The sequence below is a fragment of the Myotis brandtii genome, unplaced genomic scaffold (genome assembly GCF_000412655.1).
Source record: "Myotis brandtii unplaced genomic scaffold, ASM41265v1 scaffold782, whole genome shotgun sequence".
Classification (NCBI taxonomy): domain Eukaryota; kingdom Metazoa; phylum Chordata; class Mammalia; order Chiroptera; family Vespertilionidae; genus Myotis; species Myotis brandtii.
In genome coordinates this window covers 1514374-1539592 of record NW_005371138.1, presented here as the reverse complement: position 1 = coordinate 1539592, position 25219 = coordinate 1514374, and the positions used below count along the sequence as shown (strand labels likewise).

Below are 25219 nucleotides of genomic sequence, written 5' to 3'. Positions count from 1 at the left end.
TTTCCCCTGTTCCCATGTTCTTCCACTTGTCAGACTTCGGACTCTAGTTTTAGATTCCCTGCACCTCCTTGAAATCTGTCTTCCCAACTTTCCCTGATGGACTGCTTTTTCTCTCTTATCATAGGATGCGTGCCCTCTCTAACAAGCTAAAGCACTAAGCAGGAGGTCAGCTTGCCCTCACAACTCACATCTGGCAAGTGACTCAGTTAGGAGGGCCTATCAGAAGGCAACTTACCTCTTTTCTCAGTTTCCAAACTTTTGTGGCCTCCAGAGTAACTATAGTGCTGTCTTGGGACTGAAGGAACTTACAGTCTAGTTACTGTTTTAGTAAAATCCAACTTCCTTAACGGGGCTTTTGAGCAATGCCTGGGTCTGGTCCCTACAGACACTCTTGGCTCATATCTTGCCACTCCCCATTCTCTATGCCCCAACCACACTGAAGTTCTTGAGTTGGGTGCATTTGTTCATGCATTCATCCATTAAGTCTTTTATTTTATGAATGTTTATTGAGAGCATATTTTGGGTCACAGTGTTAAAGATTGCTGGGAAATACAATAGTGTTTAAGAGAGAGGCAAAGTCCCATGCATTCTTGGAGGTCAGGGAGACAGACCATGAATAGGCAAACAAATCAACAAGATAGTTTTTTATCATGATCTGTGCACAAAGATGCAGTAAAATAGGATGATGGGGTTGGAGAGACTAGCAGGCAGCGAGTAGGGTGGTCAGGGGAGGCTTCTCTATATGGAGAAGATGTGGGTGTGAGACCTGATTGATACAAGAAAGTCCCATATACAAAACTTAGAGGAAGAATGTTCTGGGCAGAAGGAATGGCACTTACAAACAACCTTAAGCAAAAATGAGCTTGTTTTGTTCAAGAAACAGAAGCTTAGGAGTGTGGTTGAATCAGAGAGAAAGGGGTGGAGGAGACTGTAGTGTCATCTGGGAGGTAGATAGTGGTTCATCTCTGGAGGCAGTAGGATCCCTCTGGGCCTTGCTCAGCTGCTCCCGCAGCCCTCACCCTGATTAGGACAACTCCAGCACACCCTCCAGGTCTCAGTCTAGGTGTTATTTCCTCCTTCCCTCACCCTTTAGTGTGTTAGATGCCCCTGCTTGTAGCACTCTGTCATTCCTTATGCATAGAACTTTCATGCTAACGTTACATTGGCCTGGTTTCTGATTGTCACCCCTATAAAATTGTAAGCTCCTTGAAAATGAGAAGAGTGCCTGGCACATAGTAAACATTCAGTTATTGAATGGGTGCATGGATGTTTGGCTGGCTGGGCAGGTGGGTGGGTGGATAGATGAACCAAATATCTATAGAAACTCTACCTGTGAGATGTTCAGCTAAGGACTGGGGATGTCCTAGAGCAGTGATTGAGGAACTGTATTTAAAGGGCCAGAAGGTTGAGAACCACTGTCTAAGGCAGTGATGGCGAACCTATGACACGCTTGTCAGAGGTGACACGCGAACTCATTTTTTTGGTTGATTTTTCTTTGTTAAATGGCATTTAAATATATAAAATAAATATCAAAAATATAAGTCTTTGTTTTACTATGGTTGCAAATATCAAAAAATTTCTATATGTGACACGGCACCAGAGTTAAGTTAGGGTTTTTCAAAATGCTGACACGCCGAGCTCAAAAGGTTCGCCATCACTGTCCTAGAGCACTGCTGTGGGACTGGCTGTGGGGAATCAGCCTGCTCCGAAATGGCTCTCTACACTCTCTTCAGAGAACTGAATTTTTGACCTTCCAAATTCTGATCATTTTGGGTAAAGTGTAGCAGGAATACCTGAAGTTGAACAAGCCCCTTGGTCCCTTGGCAGAAGTAATGAATACTTAGCCAGGTGCAGGGCTTTGGGGTTGGACCAGATGGGGTTTGAGTCTTGCTTGTGTCACTGGTTGCATGATCCAAGGCAAGATGGTGAACCTCTCTGAGCTTCACTTTCATGACCTGTAATGAAAGAGTAAGACTATCTCTAGCCTTGTGGGATTGTACAATGATAAGAAGGGGTCATGTATGTAACGAGCTTGGCTGAGGGTTTTGCATTTCCCGGGTGCACAGTCAGTGATAGCCGTTGCTGCCATCATCCCCATCCCAGTAGAGATAATTTATTGTAAGTAATCCAGTACTCACATGACTGCCCTCAGCCTCTCTGGACTTGACAGTACTAACCTTGCAGGTATTAGAGATGGGCTATATCAAGTTTGTGGCACACAGTAGGACCCAGCATATAGTAAAAATAACCAAGCATTGCCCACAGATACTGAATGAGCCAGAACTGTGCCTGCCATGTAGGCCGATGGGAGGTGAGTGGGTGTGGCCTGTGCCAGGACTGCAGACTAGCTCAGGTTGAGCTGGGGCCGTTGAGCACCACTTGCTCAGGTAGAAGAAAGAGGGAAGGATTCTCCAGGCAGGAATGAGCAGAGTGAGGAGACCTGGCTGGCATAGAATACCTTTCCTTTCTTCTTCGTCTGGTTTGTCAGTCCTTGAATCTTCACAGGGGACTTTGCCAAGAACCATTCTGCCAAGGCAAGAGGCCCCTCAGCTGGGCAAGCTGGTGGTTCATTTATTCTTTGGCCTTGCTCTTCTCTAGGGGAGGGCAGCCTGGGGATTGCGGACTGTGTGCTCCGAGCTGCCAGGCCCTCTATTGTTCATCTAGAGCAGAGCATGAAAGGTGGCCAGATACCTTTCCCCCTCCCAGGGGGACTGACCTATTTAACTCTGGGGAAAAGCAGAAACTGACTCCTGTCTTCCTTTCTCTCCAGCCATTTTCTCCCTCAAATGCTAGGAGCGAATTCAAGCGAGCAAACCTGTCTTAGGGCTCCCTAGAGACTCCGAGCCCCTTTCTCTTCACCCTTTTGTGCAAGTCTGTGGACTGTGTCCAGGGTGGGTCCTGGCTTTGGAGCTCACTGTCCTCCTGAGGCTGAGGGTCAGTGCTCCGGACTCGCCGTCTGTCAACACAGGCTGAGCTGGGCTCCCAGGACAGGGCTTCTGCCACTGACCTGGCTCGGACCAGACTCTCCAAGAATATCAGTGGCCTGGCCCTGGTTCTCGCTGCTCGTCTGGTTGTTTAGGTGAAGTGAATGGGCAGGGATCCTCCAGTGGGATTACAACAGAGGGGCTGTATCCAACAATAGGACCAAGGTCCAACCAAGTCGCTACATGTTGTCATTCCTCTGCCCACCCGCGCCTTCGAATGAGTTTTAATGTGTGTGTTTAGCATTAAGGTAGAGGGGAATGCTATTCCTTATTTCCTGGTGAGATAAGAGTTTGGGATCAAAATAAAATGATAACCAGTGCACAATTGCTTAGTATGAGGTTACCTTCCAAGTTCTTGTAAAGAAAAGGGACGAGAGAGAAGTATCCTGGTCTGAGATGTGTTCTCTTCCCACTTGCAGTGGAAATAAGAATCTGCTCAAAGCAGACAGAGAGCATTGCTGTGATCTGCTGAAAATGAGGGCACATAACCCCTGCAAATAAAAGGCTTAGCCCCTAATGCAGTTAGGGATTGCATTTGGTTGCTAGTCATAGAACCACCCGATTCAGGATGGTGCACTCAAATTGGGCATTAGTTTTCTCACAGAACAGGAATCCAGGCCGGTACACCAGCTCCATGATGCCATCAGGGGCCCGGCTCTTGCTTTCTACCCAGGTTTCAGCAGGTGGCTGTCATTCACATTGTTGTCACCTTGCTCTCCAGCACAGAGGCTACATTCCAGGCAGGAGGAAGGGAAGGGTAGCTAAGCCAGCTAAGGTGCTTCTTTTAAAGACGTTAAGATGTCTGCGTACGTCTTATTGGCTGGATCTGTGTTAGTTAACATGATCACCCTCAGTTCCAAGGGAGGTTGGGAAATGTATGTTTTTTTTTGCTGGGTACATTGCTGCTTCGAAAAATAAATGGGGTAAGGCAGGAGGGGAGAATAGATGTTGGGAGGCAACCATTTGCATGTGAAGGCACATTGGGGTAAGGCAGGAGGGGAGAATAGATGTTGGGAGGCTGGGTTGGGAAGGCACACTGTGTGCCAGACATGCTCTGTGCTTATTCTGTGCATTGTCCCCTTTAATCCTCACAACAACCAAGGAAGGCAGGGGCTGATGTCCCCTTTTTGCATAGGAGGAACCTGAAACCAGAGAGATCAAGGACTTTCCCAGGGGCACCCATCGTACACTGGGGTGAAGCCAGCACTTGAGTCCAGGCCTGACTAGCTCGAAATCCTATGCCCTCTGGGTTTGTTGTGCTTGGGAAGTGATATATATGGTCCAAATGGTCACCAAATGTCAGAAGTTTCCCATGTTTTGAACAATATCTGACTCCAGGTGCTTACAGTGATCACAGTGGCCTGCACAGGAAAGGCTGTGTCATCTTAGCTACACATCTGTGCCCTACATGGCCAGCGTCTGAGTGACACAATATTGACAGCCAAGGGTGCTTCATTCTTTCCCATCACTGTGCTCCATTGAGCATAGCAAATCTATTTTGTGACAGGTCTCCTGATTTGAGAAGTCATGTGTTAAATTGTTGGGAATATAAGGAGACAGGGAGAAAGTCAAAGAACATTTTTGCCTTCAAGCCTATAACTTAGTAAATTCAATGTTGAAGTCGGGTAAGGTGGGGGAGTAGGGAGCATTACCTCCCCTTTCTTACCTGTAGCTATAGTTTACACATTTGGGGCACAAAGGCGTTTTCTCTATGGCCCAGCAGCCATGGGACTAGAGAGGTACCATCCATTCTCTTTGAGGCAATTTGATAAGACTTCTGTTAATATTTTTAGTGTAAATATCACCCCTCCTCTCCGCCCTTTTACTTTTCAAAAAGGATCAGAGGAGAAGTGATTTCCTTTCTTTTCATAGGTGGACATTCTTACGATCCCTTTGGCCACTCCAGAAAACTGCAACAATTAACTTCCAATATAAAAACTCAAAATTTTTACTCTGCCTATATATTGTTCAATTTTATGATTAATTTGAATTGGTAGAAAATTGAGTGTTCTATTTCACATTTAAATGACCTGTTTTTGCCTAAAGATAACATAGACTTTTGATTTTTATATTGTTACCAAATGTGCCTTTCAAAAAGTTATTCACAGATAAATGATACTTTTGCATTCAGTGTGTTAATATATATGATCATATACGAGGAAAGGAACAAAAACTACAGTTGTAGATGAGCCTTCAAAGCTTCCAGGGCTTCATTTTGGCTGCTGGCAGGTACCCTTTCTAAGGGGCCTATGTCACTGATCTTGTGGTTGACATTAGAAACGTTTCCTGCTTATAATTTTGAGTAGGAATTTTGAATTACTGCTCCATGCCTCCACCTGCTGGTAGGGATGGCTGTGTTTTTGGAAAATGATAGCTAGAGGGAGGAGAGGACAAAAGTAGTACAGGGTAGCATTTGGGGAAAAAGAAATTATCTGGATAACTAAGTTTTAGCAAAGCCTACTCTATTCCTTGAAGTTTTGAGTTGACCAAACTCTAGCTCAGGACCATATAAAGTACTTGGCAAAAGTACTGTCACCGAGAAAGCAATTGGCACAGTCTCTCTCAAGCAAATTATTTAAAATATTTTTAATTATGTAATAATACCTCAAATTTTATAGTAAGAGCAATGGAAAATAGGACCCATTTTAGATAGCTTTTCTAAAATCTTTACATTGTTAAAGAGAATTTATATCTTACAAAGATTTAAAAGGATTTTTTTGGTGGTTTATAATCTTTATCCTATCTAATAAAGAGGGAATATGCTAATTGATCCTCACGCAGTTGCAAAGATGGTGGTGCCCACAGCCAATAAGAAGGGAATATGCTAATTGATGCCACACCCTCAAAGATGGCGGTGCCAACAGCCAATAAGGAGGAATATGCTAATTGATGCCACACCCTCAAAGATGGTGGCACCCAGTCCCCTCAGCCCCACAGGGGCAGCAGGTGCTGCAAGGCTAGGCCCGCCCCCAGGCCGGCCGGCTGCTCTGTGCGCCTGCCTCCGGGGTCCCCCAATCCCCTTACCTCCCCAGCTGCCCAGGGCCGGCCTGAGGTGCAGGCAAGCCTTGGATGGTGGCTGTGCCTTCCCCTGATCGCCGGGTCGCCTCCCGCCCCTGAGGGCTCCCAGACTGTGAAAGGGGGCAGTCCGGGCTGAGGGCCCCCCTCCAGTGCATAAATTTTCATGCACCGGGCCTCTAGTATCATATCTAGTATTATATCATTTAATAGGATTCTTTCCACTATAAGTAACAGAAACCAAACTCAAACTAGCTTAATGAGAAAGAGAAGTTATTGGTTCACAAACAAAAAGTCCAAATATTTATCTGGTTTAGGTATGGCTAAATCTAGGAGCTCAGGTCAAGCATTTAGGATCCTGTTTCTCTCCATCTGCTTTCCTTGGTGTTGGTTTTATTTTCAAATAGTTGCTTTCCATATAGTTGTAGCAGCTCAAGACCAGCTCCAACCAGTGTCCCAGGGCTAACTCTGATTGGCTCCAATATTAGGTCATGTGTCAACCCCTGAACCAGTCACTGAGACTTTGGAGCCTCAGCTGGGCAGAGACTAGTAGAGTGGGCAGCTTCCAAACCACATGGACTGAGAGTGTAGGAGGGTGATCCCCAAATGAAAATTGAAATGCTATTACCTGAAGGTATAGGACAGTGATGGCGAACCTCTGACACGCGAACTCATTTTTTTGGTTGATTTTTCTTTGTTAAATGGCATTTAAATATATTAAGAAATATCAAAAATATAAATCTTTGTTTTACTATGGTTGCAAATATCAAAAAATTTCTATCTGTGACACGACAGCAGAGTTAAGTTAGGGTTTTCAAAATGCTGACACGCCGAGCTCAAAAGGTTCGCCATCACTGGCTTAGGAGGTGGGGGCAAAGAGGTCCCCTAGTGATGGATAAAAGGTGGTCCAGAGTTTGTTATTGTTGTTTCCCACAAAGCTTTGGGTTTGTATGGAAAAGTCATGAGCACATAAATAGTAGAATGTGGGGTTGCATTCCTAGTTCTCCAGGCCCAAGTTAAGGTCAACAGTTAGTACACACTAAGAAGCAGACCCTGTGTTAGGGGGTGTATTTTTACTTTTTATTACATTTTAATTCTGTTTTAGCTCCCAGACTGGATTGGTTTTGCCCTGAATCTGTGCTGAGTATTGGTAGCTGAGGTTATGTGGTCGTTGCAAGGCCACCTGGGTCTGGCCGCCTGGATGTTAATGCAGCAGCATTTCCATTGTATGCTTTCATGTTGAAATGGAGAGATCTCTGGCTTGGCTGTTGGAAGAGTGATGGATCTCAAGGCCAGGACTTTTCACCATGGGGATACAAGTAGACTGGCTGCCCCATCCAAGGGTCTCTCATAATTTTCCTAGTCCTTCTGGGATGGAGTGTGTTCCCTTCCCTGCCTCCCCAATCTAAATTCTGCAAAGCTTGTGGAGCCGCTGCTGTGTCCCTGGTACCAGATAGTGGGAATGTTCCTTGTGCTGCCATTGCTCTTGGGGCTGTGCTGGCAGCCAGTGGGCTCAGGAGCTTTCTGTCCAAGCTGGACCGCCTCAGGCAGATGGCAAATGGAAAGGTGTGAGACTATCACTGTATCATTTACTCATTCAGAGCGCCTGTTCTGTCACAGTCTCTGCACACAAGTTCTGGGCATATGATGCTTGGCAAGATGGGCCTCTCACCATGTCTACTTGGGCCAGTTGGTCCAGTGTGACCATGGAGTTGGTTAAGGTTCTGATCTAGACTGGGTACATGTGGCTGAGGTGGCTTCCAGGAGGTGGTAACATTTTAGTCAGATCTCAAAGGAGTAGAAGTTTAAGTGGGTGGAGTGAGGGACTGGGCATACAGGTGGTCCAGGCAGAGGGAACAGCCCGTGCAAAGGTCTGGAGGTAGTTTGAGTGCCAAGGCTGTGCTTTGGGGAGATTGACTGCCAGCTGTGCTGTCTGGATCGGGCTGAATGTACTGCTGTCGTTGCAGGGACCTGGAGAAGCTGGAGCGGCAGGCCGTCCCCCAGGTCAACCACGCGGAGTCCTGTCGTGAGTGTGGCCGCGTGGGACCCGGACATGCGAGGGATTGTCCTCATCGCCGCCATGAGGACTCCTATGGCTACGAGAGGCGGGAGCAAGAGGAAGAACGGTACCGTTCGCACGCATCCGAGGGCAGGAGGGACAGGAGCAAGACCAGGTCCCCGTACTCGCCAGCTGAGGAGGATGCCTTGTTCGTGGACTTACCCAGTGGCCTGAGAGGCCAGCAGGCACAGCCCCAGAGGGCAGAGAAGAATGGCATCGCATACGGCCCAGGAGAGCAGAATGGGACGGGCGGATACCCGAGGGCCTTTCCTCCCAGGACCAACCATGAAAAGCACAGCCAGAGGAAGAGCAGCCTGGCCCAGGTGGAGCACTGGGCAAAGTCCCAGAAAGGGGATGGCAGGAGGTCAGTAATAGATCTGAATCGCTGCTACCTATGAGCAAAATACGCAATAACAGTCGCTGTCATTTACCCAGCATGCACTGGTTAATGATGGCCTTAAACTCTCTACCTCCATTATCCCAAAAAATCCCATAACAGTTCTACAGGGAGGGGGAATAGTTCCAATTTATAGATGAGGAGAATGAGGCTGGGAGGAGGGAAGGAACCTGCCCAGGGCGCACAGATAAGTGACAAAGCCAGAGTTAAAATCTGGGCCTGCAGGCCTCCCGAGCCACACGAGATAGCATGAGGAGGCTTCTTTGTTCCCGGGGAGCGCGCTTTGAGACAGTTAGCCTGTAGACAGTAACTCCTCTTCTCCTTTTACCTGCTCCTTCTCTGCATCCGGGAAGTAGTTGTAGAAACTAGAGTAAGTGCAGGCCCGTTTTTTAACTTCCAGCACATAGAGCGGCGCTTAGGCACTGCTGACTCAGGCTTCACCACACCCATTCCTTCAAGAAGCAGTTTTCAGTGGTTTAGAGCACGTGAATCCTTGCTGTTTGCAAAGCACTGTCTGTATTTTATTATAATTTTAGATTAATTAGGGCACATTTATGAACGTGAAGAATTCAGGGTCACCCAGCTTCCATTGTCCCCAGAAGCCTCTGTTTTGCCTTCAAGACAGCAAATCCCCCTCACTGTCCTCAGGCTTGTGAAACAAACCACCGACTAGAGAGGTGAGAGCAAGGCCTGGGTGCATTCAGAAAGCGCCCCCATGCCAGAAGGGCCCGGGGAAGTACCAGAGCTCAGGCCGAGTCTGCCACCGGCCTGGTAAACATGAGCTAACTGCCACACTTCATTCTCCCTGTTGGCGAGCCGGCTTTCCACCTGCAGGCTCTGCAGGCGGCAGCGCTCCTAGGGGAATAGCCCAGGCCTGCTTTCCAGCGCGTGGGTGTGGAGTGCATGTGCGGGTTGTGTAACCTCTTTAGTCTGGTCCAGCTGGACAGTCGTGAGGGTAGATGGTGGAGAAATCACAGTGGAACCCCCTAAGCCAGTGGTTCTCAACCTTCTGGCCCTTTAAATACAGTTCCTCATGTTGTGACCCAACCATAAAATTATTTTCGTTGCTACTTCATAACTGTAATGTTGCTACTGTTATGAATCGTAATGTAAATATCTGCTATGCAGGATGGTCTTAGGCGACTCCTGTGAAAGGGTCGTTCGACCGCCAAAGGGGTCGCGACCCACAGGTTGAGAACCTCTGCCCTAAGCAATTGGTGGACATTGTTGTGGCCCAGACCAGGAGGAGGAGGGCCTTTTGTGTCAGAGCTGAGATGCTTTCCCATCCCCACTGGGACTGACCAGGTGTCAGTTCTGTTTGTTCGCATTTGGTGTCTTATGGAAAACGGAAGCTCTGCTCAAGGACACGGGGTGGGGGCTGCCATGCTCGGTGCTGGACAAGGTGGTTGTAAGTGACTTTCCTGCTAGGTGAGCTTGGAAAGCTGGGTCCTCAGATTAATGTAAGGAATTTGGGTTTTATTTGAAAAAGCAACAGGGGGAACCACTGGAAGGGTTGTTGTTTTTTCATAAGCCTACATGCCCAGTTGCAGGCTCAATCCCAGTAGGGGGCATGCAGGAGGCAGCCAATCAGTTATTCTCTCTCATCACTGATGTTCCTATCTCTCTCTCCCTTCCTCTCTGAAATCAATATTTTTTTAGAAAAACCACCATATTTTCATAAGCATATTTTAATTTTAAACTTTTCACAATTCAAATAAAATTCAGCTAGTTAACATAAACATAGAGGAAATGCACATAATATACAGCCATGTACAGAATACAATAGCAACCCTCATATAAATGGTCAAAAGATATCAACTCTTGAAGTTGATTAGCAACTATGACTTTGAAAGGTCAAGATTTAATTGTTCACATATACAGGGGTACACATTCAAAATGCTTATTAACACAAAAACTGAGTAAAACTACAATTTTCCGTTTCTAAAAGGAATAGCATAAAAAGTAGTATATAGCTTAACAAGAAATATAAGGGCACGGCAGAGAAGAGATCTGAGTAGGCAGAAAGTTAGTACATTATATGTTTTTATATAATTAAAATTCCTTCCAATTTAAATCATTCAGAACTATCTGTTCTTAGGAATGTTGAAGTCATGATCAATATTAGAGGGAAAAGCTAAACTATTATATTTATCAGCCCCAAAAGGGCCCCTATATATAATATTGTACTAACAATCTGGGTAGAAGAGCATGTAAATAACACAAGACAGGCATGACCAATACTGGGAGAGTAAAAGATAGATTGATTTCTAGCATTTGAATCCTTCAAGTTCAAATTAATATTTTTTTTTTCAAATTAATATTTTTAGTGATTTAATACAAATCTGAAAATACTGACATGTTTATGCTCTAATAAGAGTAAACACTCATTATTTTTAACTCAAACTCTGTTGGTCCTAATATACTAATGCTTTTCTACAATGGGCATTAGGTTTTAGGAGATAAAAGGCTGGATTAAATGATCTAATAATATTCTGTTCTTGGTTTTGAAGTTACAAATCAATTACTTGTGGGCCCCATCCATAAGGCTGGTTCCACAGTTACATACATAATAAAAATTAAGACAAGGCTTTGGTGATAGTTTTTTTCCTGGATTTAAAAGCATTGTGGGCCCCATAATCACAGGGTTTGGTAATTCTCAGATTGGACTTGGAAATTTAGGGGACTATTTTCCATGAGCCACAAGTACCAGAGTTCTTTCTGCTGCTCTATGAGAGTATGCTGTTTCAGTATCTACTGCTTTAACCTGAGTAAGCTCAGTTTAATTTTGAGAAGATTCTACAATAAAAGTACATACTCATCTGAAGAGTGCCGACTACCTCCAATTTAGAAATAAAATGTTATCTGATAGAAAATAGATGAAAACAAAACACCATTTTAAAAAAAAAGTTCAATGCTTTAAGTCTGCATCTTTCTTTTTAAACATTTGCCTCAATTAAAAACAAGATTTACAAAGAAATGTTTCAGAGGCAAATTTTATAAATAATCTGGAGTGCCCCCCCCCCAATTATCTCTGTCAGACATAAAGTACACTACAGCTGACTGTGCTTTGGGGGAAAAAAGAATGAAAACAAACGACATTGCCCCTTTCCAGTTGTTGCACAAGGAAACGGCCTAAGACTAAGATCTTTTCCTTCCAGTACATAGGTAAAACTCACTTTTAAAAGCTAAGTATAATGCACTAAAGGTCAACGTAAGTTTTACTTGCTAAATACAAACAGGAATATCACTGGAAGGTTTTAAGAGGTAAATGATATAATATTACTAATCTACAAAGCGCCTGTGGAGGAAGGAGGCTGTTGTAGTGGCCAGGATTGGTGACAATGGAAACAGAAAGAAAGAGATTGGAGGTGCATTTTAGAGGCTTAAAAGCAAAATTTGTCAATGAATGGGAAGTGCAGGATGAGAGAAAGGGAAGAACAAGGAGGATCCCTAGAATTTTTACTTGAATAACTGGGTGGTTCTGATGTGGGGAGGGTTTAGAAACTAGTTTGGGGGAAATCAGGGTTTCCATGTTGGACACAGAAGTTTGAGAAACCTATTAGCTATCCAAGGGCAGATGTCATGTAGGCAGTTAGATATGGATGGTGATGTTGAGGTTTGAGGGCTGGTTGGACATGCTAATTGGGGGCAATCAGCATGTAAATGGTACCCCAACACTTAGAAGTTAGCAGCAGGAGAGGGATCCTGGAGAGTCCACTGTGGTCAAAGGGAAACTCATGATAAGTTAGCCGTTTCCTCTTCTGTGCGATTCTTAGGAACTGAAGTCTGTGTGGAGCTGGCTTGGGGAGACAAAAGCAGGAGAAACCAGATGTCGGGGCAGATAGGAAGGGCAAGGGTTGACCCTGATTAGCCTGTATTTCCTGATGGGGAGTTTGGATTTAAGCTTGAGGCCCGTGAAGCCATTGGTGGACTTTGAGCAGCAGCCTGGCATGGCACTGTTACTGAGAATGGTTCACAAGGCATTGGCAGAGTAGCGGTATGGCAGAAGGAATTCTACAAGCTGAGTGACTGCTATGCAGTGATAGGTTATTAAATGTGAAATGTCTCCACATAACTGTTTCTGGCAGCCCACAAACCCGCATTATTCTGCTACACACAGTGGTCTGTGTTTGGGGGTGGCATGCACATTGGGGAGCTGAAGGATGAGAAGTCAACACCAGCAGATAAGAGGTGGCTGGGGAAGGCGTTGGACTGTCCCTAGGATGTGAGATGGGAGTTTGAGCCATTCTTATCTAAGGGGCAGGGTGACATCAGGTCTGCGGATGAAAACAGTCCGTTGACCTTGAAGGTCATTGAGCACACGGTGAGCAGAACTTCAGACTAGTGGTAGAAGCACTTCTCAGTGGGCTGAAAAGCAAAAGTGAGGAATAGAAGGCAGAGTATGAACTACCTACCCTTTTGGGAGGAAAGCTGTCAGTCTCTGAGTAAGCAAAGTGCTTGGTCTCTGATCATTCACTTCTGTCTTGAAAGAACTGAGTGATCCTTGCATTCCCAGAGTTGTGGGCTTTTTTTTTTCTTTCTTAAAGATATATTTGAAATCTCTTACTGTCAAGAAATAAGTTGATCTGGCTGCTTAATGCAGGAACCTCCTCCATTTGAAAATATAGACAATGGATATCTCTGCTGTGTGATTAAGACTTTGCTAATCTCATTAGGTTGAGCACGTTGGACATTGAAAGGAGGGTTGGTTGGGCTGTATTAGGATCTTGTGTTCGTGGCTCTAGACCACAAGAAGTTGTTTATAACTGTTCTTTCAGGACTTGGAGATATATATTATATTTCACATCAATACACTCCTTTATGATGATGGTTTGTGGGGAACAGGCTGACGTACCCTTAGAATCTTAACACATCCTAAGAGGTTGGTTTGAAATGCTAGCCTTCTGTTATCCCCTGGTGTTTAAATTAATGCACACTTGTAAAGTAAAAAGGCGGGAGTGGGGGTGGAGGTGGAATCAGGGACTCAAACATCAGTGAGGAACAGAATAGAAAGTGAAAAGTCCTACACAGTTAGTATGGAAGTGAGGGTGAGGACTGTCTGCTGAATAAGGAATTGGTGATAAAATTTGATTTTTCATTCTGATGCGACCATTTTATAGTGGCTGTGTCAGAACATCCTGTTTGCTTTGGTGCCTTTTGGAACAGGGAGGCCCCATAGCCACAGAGCAGGGTGCGAGGGCAAGAGACCCTGAGCACTCTTTTGGGGTAAGTCTGGAGTTGGGGGCCAGCAGATGGGTCTGCTGTCGGAACGAAGCTGCTCCCAGGGTGATCTTTATGTCATCTTACAGCCCTGCCCACCTCCTGGTCCTTCCTCGGGAGCCAGGGCTCACCATGGGACTGGGATCTTTGGGGTTGCCTCCAGGTGGCCAGCGCTAGGAGTGGGAAGGTGGGGAGTGGCAGGCGGTGCATAGGCTGAAGGAACAGGCTAGAGGGCCAGCTGAGGGCTTTGGGGCACTGCCCAGTGGGGTCTCTGACCATGGGACACATAGGCAGCACCGGTGGGCTGAGAGCCACACCGAGGGGCGTGGGAGCACAGGTAGGACATGCTCTGTATAGTTTGCATTTGCTTCAGGCAGAGTGAACAGTGGTTAGTAAAGTCATAAGCTCCCCAGGGGGAGCCCAGCCTGGTTTGTGCCATTGCCATCACCGCAGTTACAGGATTCAGGCACTGCCCCTTCCTCAGAGTCAGGGTCCCCTCTGATGCTGGGAAATCAGCAGCAAACCCTGCCACCTAGTGGCAAGGAGACAAGCTACACAGACTAGACAAGTCTGGGTTGAAGAGATCTCAACATGACCTCTTGTAATTGCAAAGATAACGATGAAAAGGGAGAAGAAAGCTACCATTTTTGAATGACAGCTATTTGTATTTAAAATCTGTTTTTATTGATTTTTGGAGAGAAAGGGAAGGAGAGGGAGAGAGATAGAAACATTGATGAGAGAGCAACATCAACATTGATGGGCTGCCTCCTTCACGCCCCCTACCAGGCATTGAGCCCTGACCAGTGACCTCTTAGTGCATGGGTCATGTCATTGCTCAACCACTGAGCCACACTGGCCTGGCGTATGACAACTATTTCTAATCCTCACAACAGTCCATTGAATGGTTCTTAGTGTTCCCACTTTATAGTAAGGAAAGTGAGGGTATAAATGACACCCGAGGATGTATGGTAAGGAAGAGAGGAAATGAGATGAGTTTTAAAACAATTAGAATAATTTTAGAACAATTATAATGTTAGCCACCTGAGGTCTTGTTAAAACACAGGTGGCTAGGCCTCACCCCCAGAGTTTCTGACTTGGCAGGTTTGGGTGGGACCTGCTAACGTGCCTGTCTAACTGCCCGGTGGTGCTGATGCTGCCGCACGTCTTGCTCGTGGTAAGCACTATATAGAAGTTTGTTGGATAGAGTTGATAGATAAAGGCAGGGTCAGGACTCCAACCCAGGCCTGTCTGATTCTAACACCTGTTCTCTTTTGACAACATGCTGCTTTTAAGGCTGAATAAATCGCTATATTTTGCCCTTTGCTGAATTTTTGTTTTGCAAAATAAGATGGCTGGTTGGTTGTGGTTTTCACAATCGTATCCAGCTTTTGTGTGCTGGCGTATTCATTAAAGGGCTGGTTATGCATGAAGACTTTCTCAGCCCGTGGACAATCCCACAGAATGTAAGACACGGGTCCTGCCCTGCAAGGATGTGCAGCTCGGCTGGGAAAGAGATGTCTTGCAAGTATGACAAGAACCTCAGAAAAGTTACTGACTGTATAGTCACTAAGTCAGAGCAGAGCAAGAACCCCGAGGGCTGTGGCATTGCAGAGGCCTCTGTGGACGGACAGTGTACTGGAGAATGAGTGAGTTAGGGTGCACAGGGCCCTGGGAGCCCATGCAGGTGGGGGAGGGAAGAACAATATGAAAATGAGGAGAACTGGGAAGGGAGCACCCGCTGGTGAAGTGCCTCTATGCATCAGGCATGGAGCCTGCATTCTCTCATGGACCCTTCAGAGCAGTGGGCAAGCTGCCTAGGGTCACATCGCCAGTGGATGCCAGAGCTAGGACTCTAGAGCTAGGACTCAACCCCAGGTCACACTGCCCTGCCTTTTCCACATGAGAAGTTGCCCAGGGGTGTAGGAGGCTGGGCGGGATTAGGGGGAAGCTCTCACTCTCAGGCTTCAGTAATGACAGGGCCGCATCCGAGGGGGGCCTCCTGGCCTGTTGGGCCCGAGACGCCTGGCCCTGGCTCGCCCCAGCTCAGTCCTGGTCCCAGTAGGAGGACCAGTGAGAAGACAGCAGGACTGCAGAGTGGGTTGAGGTCAGACGCTGCAGAGCTATGAGGACCAGGCGAAGGGATTTAGATTTCATAAGCAGTGGGGAGCCATGGAAGTTTATGGAGCACGGCAGTGATTGGATCTGAACACTTGACTGCATGCTGTGTGGAAACTAGTGAGGAAGGTCTCAAAGTTGTCTTGGGGGAGGGGGGGTCATTAATCAGTATCTAGACTAGGGTAGTAGAAAAAGAAGGGAACCGATGTCAGCATGTCCATTAAGAACCTGCAGGACTTGGAGCGGTGATAGCGGACACAGGCAGCGTCTTGGGGAGCTGGAGAGTTGCAAGGTCCTTCCTCCTGGAATGTGCACACCCATCGGAAGAGCTGACAGGGGTTAAATGGGAGAGAGGAGAAGGCAGGGTTCCTCCCTTGACGTGATGGGCGTGGGGTGGCCAAGTCGGCCTGGTAGAGGGTTGACACTCCAAGGCTGACAGGGGAAAATGGCTTTGGAGTCCTTTGCCGAGAGACGGAAGTCCTGGGTGTCTGCTTTGATTGTCCTCTGGGGTTCTTACAGGCCTGGCCTTGCACGTTTACTTAGCTGTGTTTCCAGATGCCTCACAGACCCTGGCGTCATCTTACCTGTCCTCCTCTCTCCTCAGCTTCCCCCCGGACCAGACCCTTCCTCGCCACGGTCCCAGCCAGCCCCTGTCCTTCCCAGAAAACTACCAGACTCTTCCCAGGAGCACCCGTCAGTCTTGGGGGAGAGGAGGTCATTAATCAGTATCTAGACTAGGGTAGTAGAAAAAGAAGGAAACCGATGTCAGCACGTCCATTAAGAACCTGCAGGACTTGGAGCGGTGATAGCGGACACAGGCAGCGTCTTGGTGAGCTGGAGAATTACGAGGTGCTTCCTGGAATGTGCACACCCATCGGAAGAGCTGATGGGGGTTAAGTGGGAGAGAGGAGAAGGCAGGGTTCCTCCCTTGACGTGATGGGCGTGGGGTGGCCAAGTCGGCCTGGTAGAGGGTTGACACTCCAAGGCTGACAGGGGAAAATGGCTTTGGAGTCCTTTGCCGAGAGACGGAAGTCCTGGGTGTCTGCTTTGATTGTCCTCTGGGGTTCTTACAGGGCTCACTCACCGGCCTGGCCTTGCACGTTTACTTAGCTGTGTTTCCAGATGCCTCGCAGACCCTGGCATCATCTTACCTGTCCTCATCTTTCCTGTCCTCCTCTCTCCTCAGCTTCCCCCCGGACCAGACCCTTCCTCGCCACGGTCCCAGCCAGCCCCTGTCCTTCCCAGAAAACTACCAGACTCTTCCCAGGAGCACCCGTCACCCCTCGGGGGGCTCCTCGCCTCCGCCCCGCAACCTGCCGAGTGACTACAAGTACGCGCAGGACCGAGCCAGCCACCTGAAGATGTCGAGCGAGGAGCGCCGGGCACACCGCGATGGCACCGTGTGGCAGCTCTACGAGTGGCAGCAGCGCCAGCAGTTCCGGCACGGCAGCCCCACGGCGCCCATCTCCCCGGAGTTCCCCGAGCAGGGCCGGAGCAGGAGCATGCTGGAGGTGCCCCGCTCTATCTCCGTGCCTCCATCTCCCTCGGACATCCCTCCCCCGGGACCCCCGCGGGCCTTCCCACCCCGGCGGCCACACACACCAGCAGAGAGGGTCACGGTGAGGCCACCGGACCAGAGGAGGAGTGTGGACATCTCGTTGGGCAGTTCTCCCAGGAAGACATGGGGCCACATCACCAAGGTGAGGCTCTGGAGTCCTGTCGGGCTGCTGGGGTCCAGCATTAGGGCACCAGGAACCTCTCGTGGTTTGAACACAAATTTGAGCAATTAGCAGTAACGATAGGTCACACTTACGCAGTGATTTTAGGTGTCGGGTGCAGGGCTAAAGGAGTTACTTTAATTTTTACAACAGCCCAAAGAGGTAGGTGCTGTTATGCCCATTTCACTGATAAGAACTCTTGAGGCATTAAGAAATGAGTAATTTGCATGGGGCCAGACAGCTAGAAGTCTGCTTCCTTGCAGCTTGGAAGGCAGGAAAAGCTGTCAGTGTTCAGTTTAATTATCTATAATAATAAAAGCGTAATATGCTAATTAGACCAGACGTCCTTCTGGACGAAGCTGGGGCTGCGAGGGAAGCCCGGGTCCCGGGTGCCAGAGGGAAGCCGGTGCCGGCAGCCAGGGGAAGGAAGGCCTGCTCTTGCATGAATCTTGTGCATCGGGCCTCTAGTGTATCATAATCCAACTTAAGTTTTAACTCGTCAGGGGGCTTTCACAGTTTGTCACTGCTATAACCGGGTGAGAAACGGGGGTATCTTCATTTTACAGATGAAGAGTGAGGCTCAGAGAGGTGATGTGCCTGAGGTAGGCTGCCCTGGCAGTGAGTGGCAGAGGTTCTGGCCCCCTTGCCCAGCCCCCTTGCCCAGTCCTCAGTGTGACTTCTTCTCTCCCCACCTGCAGAACTCCTCTCACGTGGACCGACGCTCCATGCCCTCCATGGGTTACATGACCCACACTGTCAGCGCTCCCAGTTTACACGGAAAATCGGTAAGCGGGGCTTCATCTCCCCCTCCAGGCGAATGATATAGTGCAGCCTGCAAAGGGCTAATCTCGTCTGATCCCCCCTCCCCTCCGCCCCCCAAGCCAATCCAATGCGGTTTGCAGGGCAGTTTTCAACCCCCAATTTAGAGATGAGAAAACTGAGGCTCAGAGAAGTCGAATGACTTGCTCAGGGTCACGCCGCCAGCGTTGGGTCCTTCCCAGATCCGATGAAGAGCTTGGGGAAGTGGACGAGAACGTGGGCTCTTCCCTTTCGGACAGCGTTTTCCAGCCACCTGCTCTTCTCTCGTTAGCTCCTCTCCTGGTCTTTGCTTTGATTAGTTAACCATCTTCAAAGTGTGAGTCTGGGTGAGGGCCACTGCTGGCTGCTGTTTTCTGGAAAAAGCACTTCCTGCAGCCCCTTTCCCGCCAGTGCCTTTATTTGTCCTAATGACAGAATTAATGCAGCAATTACCTAATGGTGTCACATCAGTGCTGGCCCAGCACGGGGCGAAGAGTAATTATAGCGACGTGCTCCTGCGGTGGCTAATTTCCTCGTGATGTGTCTACACACCTGCAGCTGGAGGAGCTCTCGCTGCTTCTCACCCGGTTACGGCGGCACCAGGCCAAGTTGGCCAGTGTGCGAGATTTCGCCGTGGGCCAGTTACTGCAGCACCAGCTGACCTTTCCCACCTGCCAGGTCAGCACCCCAGGTCTCTGGGGCCGGGGGCCACCCCGGAGGCAAGGGCGTGACGTGCTGGCCCATGTTCCCTCGTGCCACGCTCTGGTCTGTCCTTGCTGTCTGGCTCTCTTCCTCGTTCCCTGCCTGTTTGCTTCTGGATGTGACTGCTGGACACTGTGCCACGGTGGTGGGGCCCGTGCCCGGGCACCGGGGAGGAGGCTGCATGTGGTGTGAGGGCCCTGAACTGTGGCTTCTCTGGCTGTGAGTAGGGACTGGCAGGCTGGTGTGTGGCCATGTCCAAGGGGCTGTGCTGGCTGTCGTCCTTGTTACCACCGTGGGTCCTCCTGGGGTGCCTAAAGGTGTGTGCCAGCCTGGAGGGAGAAGGCAGAGTGCCCAGCCAATAGACCAAGCAGCCTCACATCCCTTACCCTGGTGAGCCTCACAGTGACCTGGGAGAGGGTAGGTAGGGCAGGAATTATTAGTGCACAGCAGGCAGCGGGTCAAGAAGGGACGTGACTTGCCCGGGATCTCTCGGTTACATCCAAAGCCCAGGTCCTGCCTGCACAGTGTCCAGGCAGTTGCCCTCCCAGCGTCTGGAGCAGCTTAAAGAAGATGCTGGTGCAGACAGGACTGGTCCCTCTGAGTTGCACAGATATCGGCAGAAGACAGATGCACAGGGCGATGGGATGGTCGCCTTCCTTGTCCTGTTTTAGTGGGACCTGAGGGACTCAGGAAATGTACTTGGGAGAATGAAAGTAAGGGAACACTTACAGAAACCCTAAGTTGTGAATTTGGGTGTTTTTTAAATAACATTTATGTAATATTAATTTATTAATAATTTATTAATGATTTAATAACATTGCTCTGTCCCTCTTACTGCCATGGAAAGTGTATAGGGACCAATAATAAAAAGGAAGAAAGTGTGTAGGGACTGGGCTGATTAAGGAACTAGGGAAGGGTAAGGGGACAGTTTAGGGACAGAAATAAGATCTTGCTAATTAGTGTCCCTGGCAATGGTCCTTCAGGCCTCCTCATGCTTAAAAGCACAGCCCGCATGTGTTGCGTTGTTTATCTGTGTGTTTGTTTTACATGAGAGCTGTAAACGGACCATCTTCCCAGCCATGCTCGCCGCGGCTTGCTGAAGGCCTCTTAGTCTGCTGAGAAATTGTGCCTGGGCTGCTTTTGAAACCTCTCTGCCTCACAGTCAGCGTCCGTGACCTGTTGCACGGGAAGCACAAGTTCTAGGAGAGCAGTCTTTTCCTTATTCTCACTCTTCCTAGTAATTATTCTGAAGAACTCAGCGCTGTCGGAGACGATACGAGCTGATAGGTCTGACCCTGGCCCTTCCTCAGGTAGCTCCGATGTGGTCACTCTGGCTCCACGCTGAGCAAGGAAGCCAGAACTTCCAGCTTCCAGGAAACGTCCAGGGGCTACTGGTGTTTATTATTCTGAAACCCAAGGTCATAAGGGGACATCCCTGGGCCATCTCCCGGCCTCTTCCAGGCATTTACCCATACCGATCATGGGTCATTTTGCTTCATGCATGTGAATAACTCAGTGCAAAGGTTTGATGACAAAATTTGGAGTACTGGCCATCGATGGGCCCCGAGCTCAGGTGTAGCATGTCGTCTTCCAGGGAGACCTATGTAGTTGTGTGTCCTAGCTTTCTGGTGGGATGTGTGCCGTCCGCCTCCTTGCCATCAAACTGCCCCCTCAGCTGATGAGGGGACAAGCTGGCTTTCCCCACAGCGACCTGCAAGATCCATCATGCTGAGAGCGGGCTCCAAGCTGCGCCAAGACATTTGTGCTTCCTCTGTGGCCCGGGAAGTGTTGGTCTGCTGTGGTCCTGTCCCCGATGCTGTGCAATGTAAATCATTCATGAAGCCCAAACACACAAGTAAACATGGAAACCCTTGCTGCTCATCCCCGATGCTGTGCAATGTAAATCATTCATGAAGCCCTGAGTTAATGGAAACCCTTGCTGTTCGTAACTGGGTTCTCTGTGCTTCCTTTGAAGGCTGATGATACCTACCTCCAGCTGAAGAAAGACCTGGAATACCTGGACCTAAAGGTGAGCCACATCAGGGGTTCGAGTCCCTTGGACACTCACCTTACGGAGAGTGTCTGCTCCATCGTAGCCAGGCCCACGCCAAAGACCGTGCAGGTCTGATCAAATCTGGATCCCAAATGGAGACGGCTGCTGTCCAATCAGAGGAGTTTTCTTACAGCCTCGGATTCTGCGCTTAGTCTCTTGTGAATTCTGCTGTGCGGTCTCTGTCCTACCGAATGAGGCCACAAGATTCAGATCTCTTCCTGTCCTTGGTCAGAACCCAAAGGTCCCTCCAAACAGTAACCGGCTGCTTCTTCAGAGCCTACAGTGGGGTGGGGCCGAGTTTGGTTCAGAGAAGCCCCTGGTGTGTGCTTTTGGTCCCAAGTAGGTCGGGGGATCATTCGCTGCCAGGGAGAAGGTTCCACATGGAATTACGTGGCTCTGAGGGGCGCTGTCTCTCCCACCCCCCATTTAGGAGATGATCACTGGTGATAAAGCTCCGGGCTCCAATCAGCCTCCGTGGCACAGAGAGCCCGAGGAAGCCGGGGAACCAAGAGGCACTGCCTGACAGCCGCTATTGTGGCGTTCACCGAGCTCTCTGAAAGCCCCCCCTGTGAAGAGCACTTCTTATGCCTGAGCCATGAAACAGACTGAAGGAGTGTGACCTTTAGTTAACTGCGGGCGTGAGAGGCGGTGAGGGCTGTGGGAGGGCACCCAGGTGACTGCCATGGGGCATGCCTCCTCCAGTCTCCGGGGTACCTGGCTTGAGAGATTTTAACGGGGATTATCCTCCAGCCTTGTAGAAGCGGGGTACGAGCATCAGGCCCTATGGCAGCCTGTTTAGAAAACAACTAATTAACTGCTGTATCTAGTGAGCCCTTGCTGTGTACTCGGCTCTGGAGAAGCCTAGGGGAAGTGCAAGAGTAAAATCGAGGCTCTCTGGGTTGGGGAAAGAAAACATCCCCAAATAACAGACTTCTTTACAAAGATGTGGCCCAGTGCTCAGAGCTGAGATAATGAGGATTTCTGTGGGCTGCCCTGCTGGGAAGGCTTCGGGAGGAGGTGGCGTGTGGGTGGAGCGGGGAAGAGCCAGAATATTTGCATTGGCTGAGATGAAAGGGAAGGGGATGGAGGGAGCCAAGGAGAGCCAGGTGAGGGTGGTGTGGCCTTGGCCTCAGGAATTGGAGGTAGCTCGTTCATGCTCCAGATTCTATCTCAGGCTCTGGAAGGAAGCTGCAATGAATAGAAGTCTGACTTGGTTTTTGGACACGAGCAAAACAGGTTTCTCTCAAAACCAGGGCATTTCCTAGTTCCCGTGGCGTGAACCAGTATTATAAGTGTGGCAGTAATGCCTCAGGGTACCAAGTGCTCAGACGTGGATGTGGGCTAACTGTGCAGCCCATGCTCCCGTGCCCTGATGGGACAGGGCAGGGTCTTTTCACCACGCCCACCATCCCCACCTGACCGGGGGAGGTCCACAGCCCCTAGCCTCCATCGGCCACGTGTGCCCCCGCATCCCTGGTCCCTGGACTGCCCGACCGCCAGCCACCATGTCGCTGTTTCTTCGCACCCCTGCTCTGGGGCCGTGCCGTCGGCACAGAAGGATTCGTGGAGCATCCACGTCCTCGGCCTGTGGCAGAGGCTCAGCCCGGCAGCAGCACAGGTGTGTGTGTGAGACACCCTTCACCATGCTCGGTGCACAGGGTGAGAGGAACTCCATGAAGTGCCTGGGCCAGAAGCCTGGGAGCAGCCGTCTCCTGACTCCTGTTTGTGTGGGAGAGCCGAAATGCACAGTTGTCCTGGAGTAAAGATCCAGCCCAGACTGTAGGATTGGCGTTAAAGGGAGTCTAGAGAGAGGGAAACTGAGGCACAGGATAGCAGAGCAAGGCCAGGAGTCCCTGTGTGTCCTGACTCCCAAGAGAAGCTAAAACACAATTCAGGGTATCACGCGTGCTGGTCACTGTGCTTTGCTCCGATGGAGTGTGTGAGCCCCTGAGCAGTCCTGGGAGGGAGGTGGCGGATTGTGTTGTACAGACTGAAGCTCTGAGAGAGAAACCACATGAGCAGTGACTGGGGAGTCGGTACTTATGTGTTGCTCTGACTCTGGAGCTCATGCTCTTAATCACCTTTCCTCCCAGACTTTCCTGAAACTCTCCTCCTACCACTGTGCACCTGGAGGAGTTAAGTTTTTTATGGAACCGAACTGGGGGTCGTTATGCCAGGAAACATGTTTGATGTGATGGAGGCAAGGTGTGTCCTTGGGGTATTTCACTGGCTGGGAGCTGAGGGTGCCAGAGCATTAGCAATTGGAAGTTGTTGCTGTTTGTCATGAACAACAGCTGTGTTGATGCCAGGCCTTCCCTGGTCTTGTGGATGTTGCTCCAGTTGCTGGCTCCTCTCAGAGAACTAGTCCCCCAGATCAATGGACCAGAAGCCCGTGTGGGAAGAGATGCTGGGGTTTGTGCTGCGTGTGAGTCATCAGTCTGGCGTGGCTGCCAGAAAGGCACCACCTTGGCCTACCTCCAAGGGACGGGGTGCCCATATCGGGGAGGCAGCGGGCCTGCTCTGCTGTGACCCCACAGGGGTTCAGGGTTCTCAGACGAGGGAGGGGCTGGAATCAAAGGAGAGGTGCTGAGGACCTGCAAATCCTGGCTGAGGAGTGTATAGGTGGGATGCTTTCGCCTGCAAGTGTCTGAAACCCACATCAACCTGCTAAGCCAGAAAGGGACTATACATTACAGGGTTACACTCCACGGGCTTAGACCATGCTGTCCCTGGTCTACCTTCCTTGGTGTGCAGGCTGCCTCCACATGGCATGGAAAGGTGGCACCTGCAAATCCAGGTTCATTTCCTCCCGGCCTCGCCTCCCCTCAGAGTGAAGGAGAGGTCCCTCAGGGAGGGCACGCTGGGCAGAAGCAAGAACCACAGCGGCGAGCACAGCTCCAGTGCAGAATGTCAGAGGTTAGGTCAATTCAGGGGAGACATAGACACAGTCTGTAAAGCTCTGAACTATTACCAGGTGCCCTCTGTGGCCCTAAGGGGGAGTTAGGACAAGTGGAGAGTAGCTATAAGTAGACGGGTTTCCGTTTAGTAGGAAAGAGACTTTTCTAAAAGGGCCACCACAGGTCATGGTGGACTCTCCACCACGGTGCAGCTGAGGCCAGAGGAGCACTGGGTGGGATGAGCGGCTGGGTCAGGAGCACCCTGAGGCCGCTGGCTCCTGCCAGCGGTTCTCAACCTTTGGGTTGCGACCCCTGAAAATACATCCTGCATATCAGATATTTACATTACGATTCATAACAGTAGCAAAATTACAGTTATGAATTTGCAACGAAAATAATTTTATGGTTGGGGGTCACAACATGAGGAACTGTATTAAAGGGTCGCGGCATTAGGAAGGTTGAGAACCACTGTCAGCTAGACACAATGAGCAGACACTGAGCCGGGCGGGGGCCCCTAAGACGCAGGCCCCCTGTGGACACAATTGAATGGGCTCGGGCATGGAGATCATGACAGGCACAGTCCCCACGGTCACCAGCTCCTTGTGAGAGGTCCCTCCCGGGTCCTTTCGGGGGAGGAAGGAGGTTGGCCTAGAGCAGTGATGGCGAACCTTTTGAGCTCGGTGTGTCAGCATTTTGAAAAACCCTAACTTAACTCTGGTGCCGTGTCACATATAGAAATAGAAATTTTTTGATATTTGCAACCATAGTAAAACACTTATATTTTTGATATTTATTTTATATATTTAAATGCCATTTAACAAAGAAAAATCAACCAAAAAAATGAGTTCGCGTGTCACCTCTGACACACGTGCCATAGGTTCGCCATCACTGGCCTAGAGTCCCCCTCGTCTCTGCCCGAGGGCCACTGACTTAAGGATCAGAGCCCATCATCCCCTCCATCAGCGATGCTCAGCTTCCGGAATCAGGGTGTGGTGATGTGGGGTTTTTTCTTCCTGAAATGAGCATTCCTGCTGCGGTGCCAAGCGATCCCATGAAGGTGCACGCCACTGTCTTAGAAGACACTTTGTTTAATGTTCTTTTGGGAAACGTTTACTTCTCTGGCGTTTTAGCTGGCGGTGCCACGGTGGAATGGGCTCCACATAGATTAGGCGTCTCTCTCTGCCTGGCAGTGTTTGGGCACCTGGTGTTCTTATCTCACTTAATCCTCTCAGCATCCTTGAACAACGCAATAGGAATTATT

The 25219-nt window shown here is 49.3% G+C and overlaps 1 protein-coding gene across 7 annotated transcripts in view; it reads left to right on the top strand.

Annotated features, from left to right (window-relative positions):
* The window catches only part of PLEKHA7 (pleckstrin homology domain containing, family A member 7), a 94767-nt gene that overhangs the window by 37617 nt on the left and 31931 nt on the right, over nt 1-25219 (top strand). For 4 of the 7 annotated variants that reach the window (XM_014530937.1, XM_014530935.1, XM_014530939.1 and 1 more), the window contains exons 8-13: nt 7967-8422; nt 16395-16475; nt 17058-17490; nt 18207-18293; nt 18865-18984; nt 20984-21037. In XM_014530937.1, the coding sequence (XP_014386423.1) occupies nt 7967-8422; nt 16395-16475; nt 17058-17490; nt 18207-18293; nt 18865-18984; nt 20984-21037 (1231 nt within the window). The remainder of the gene's footprint in view (nt 1-7966; nt 8423-16394; nt 16476-17057; nt 17491-18206; nt 18294-18864; nt 18985-20983; nt 21038-25219) is intronic. The other 3 variants (XM_014530941.1, XM_014530940.1, XM_014530942.1) reach the window with 2 other exon arrangements.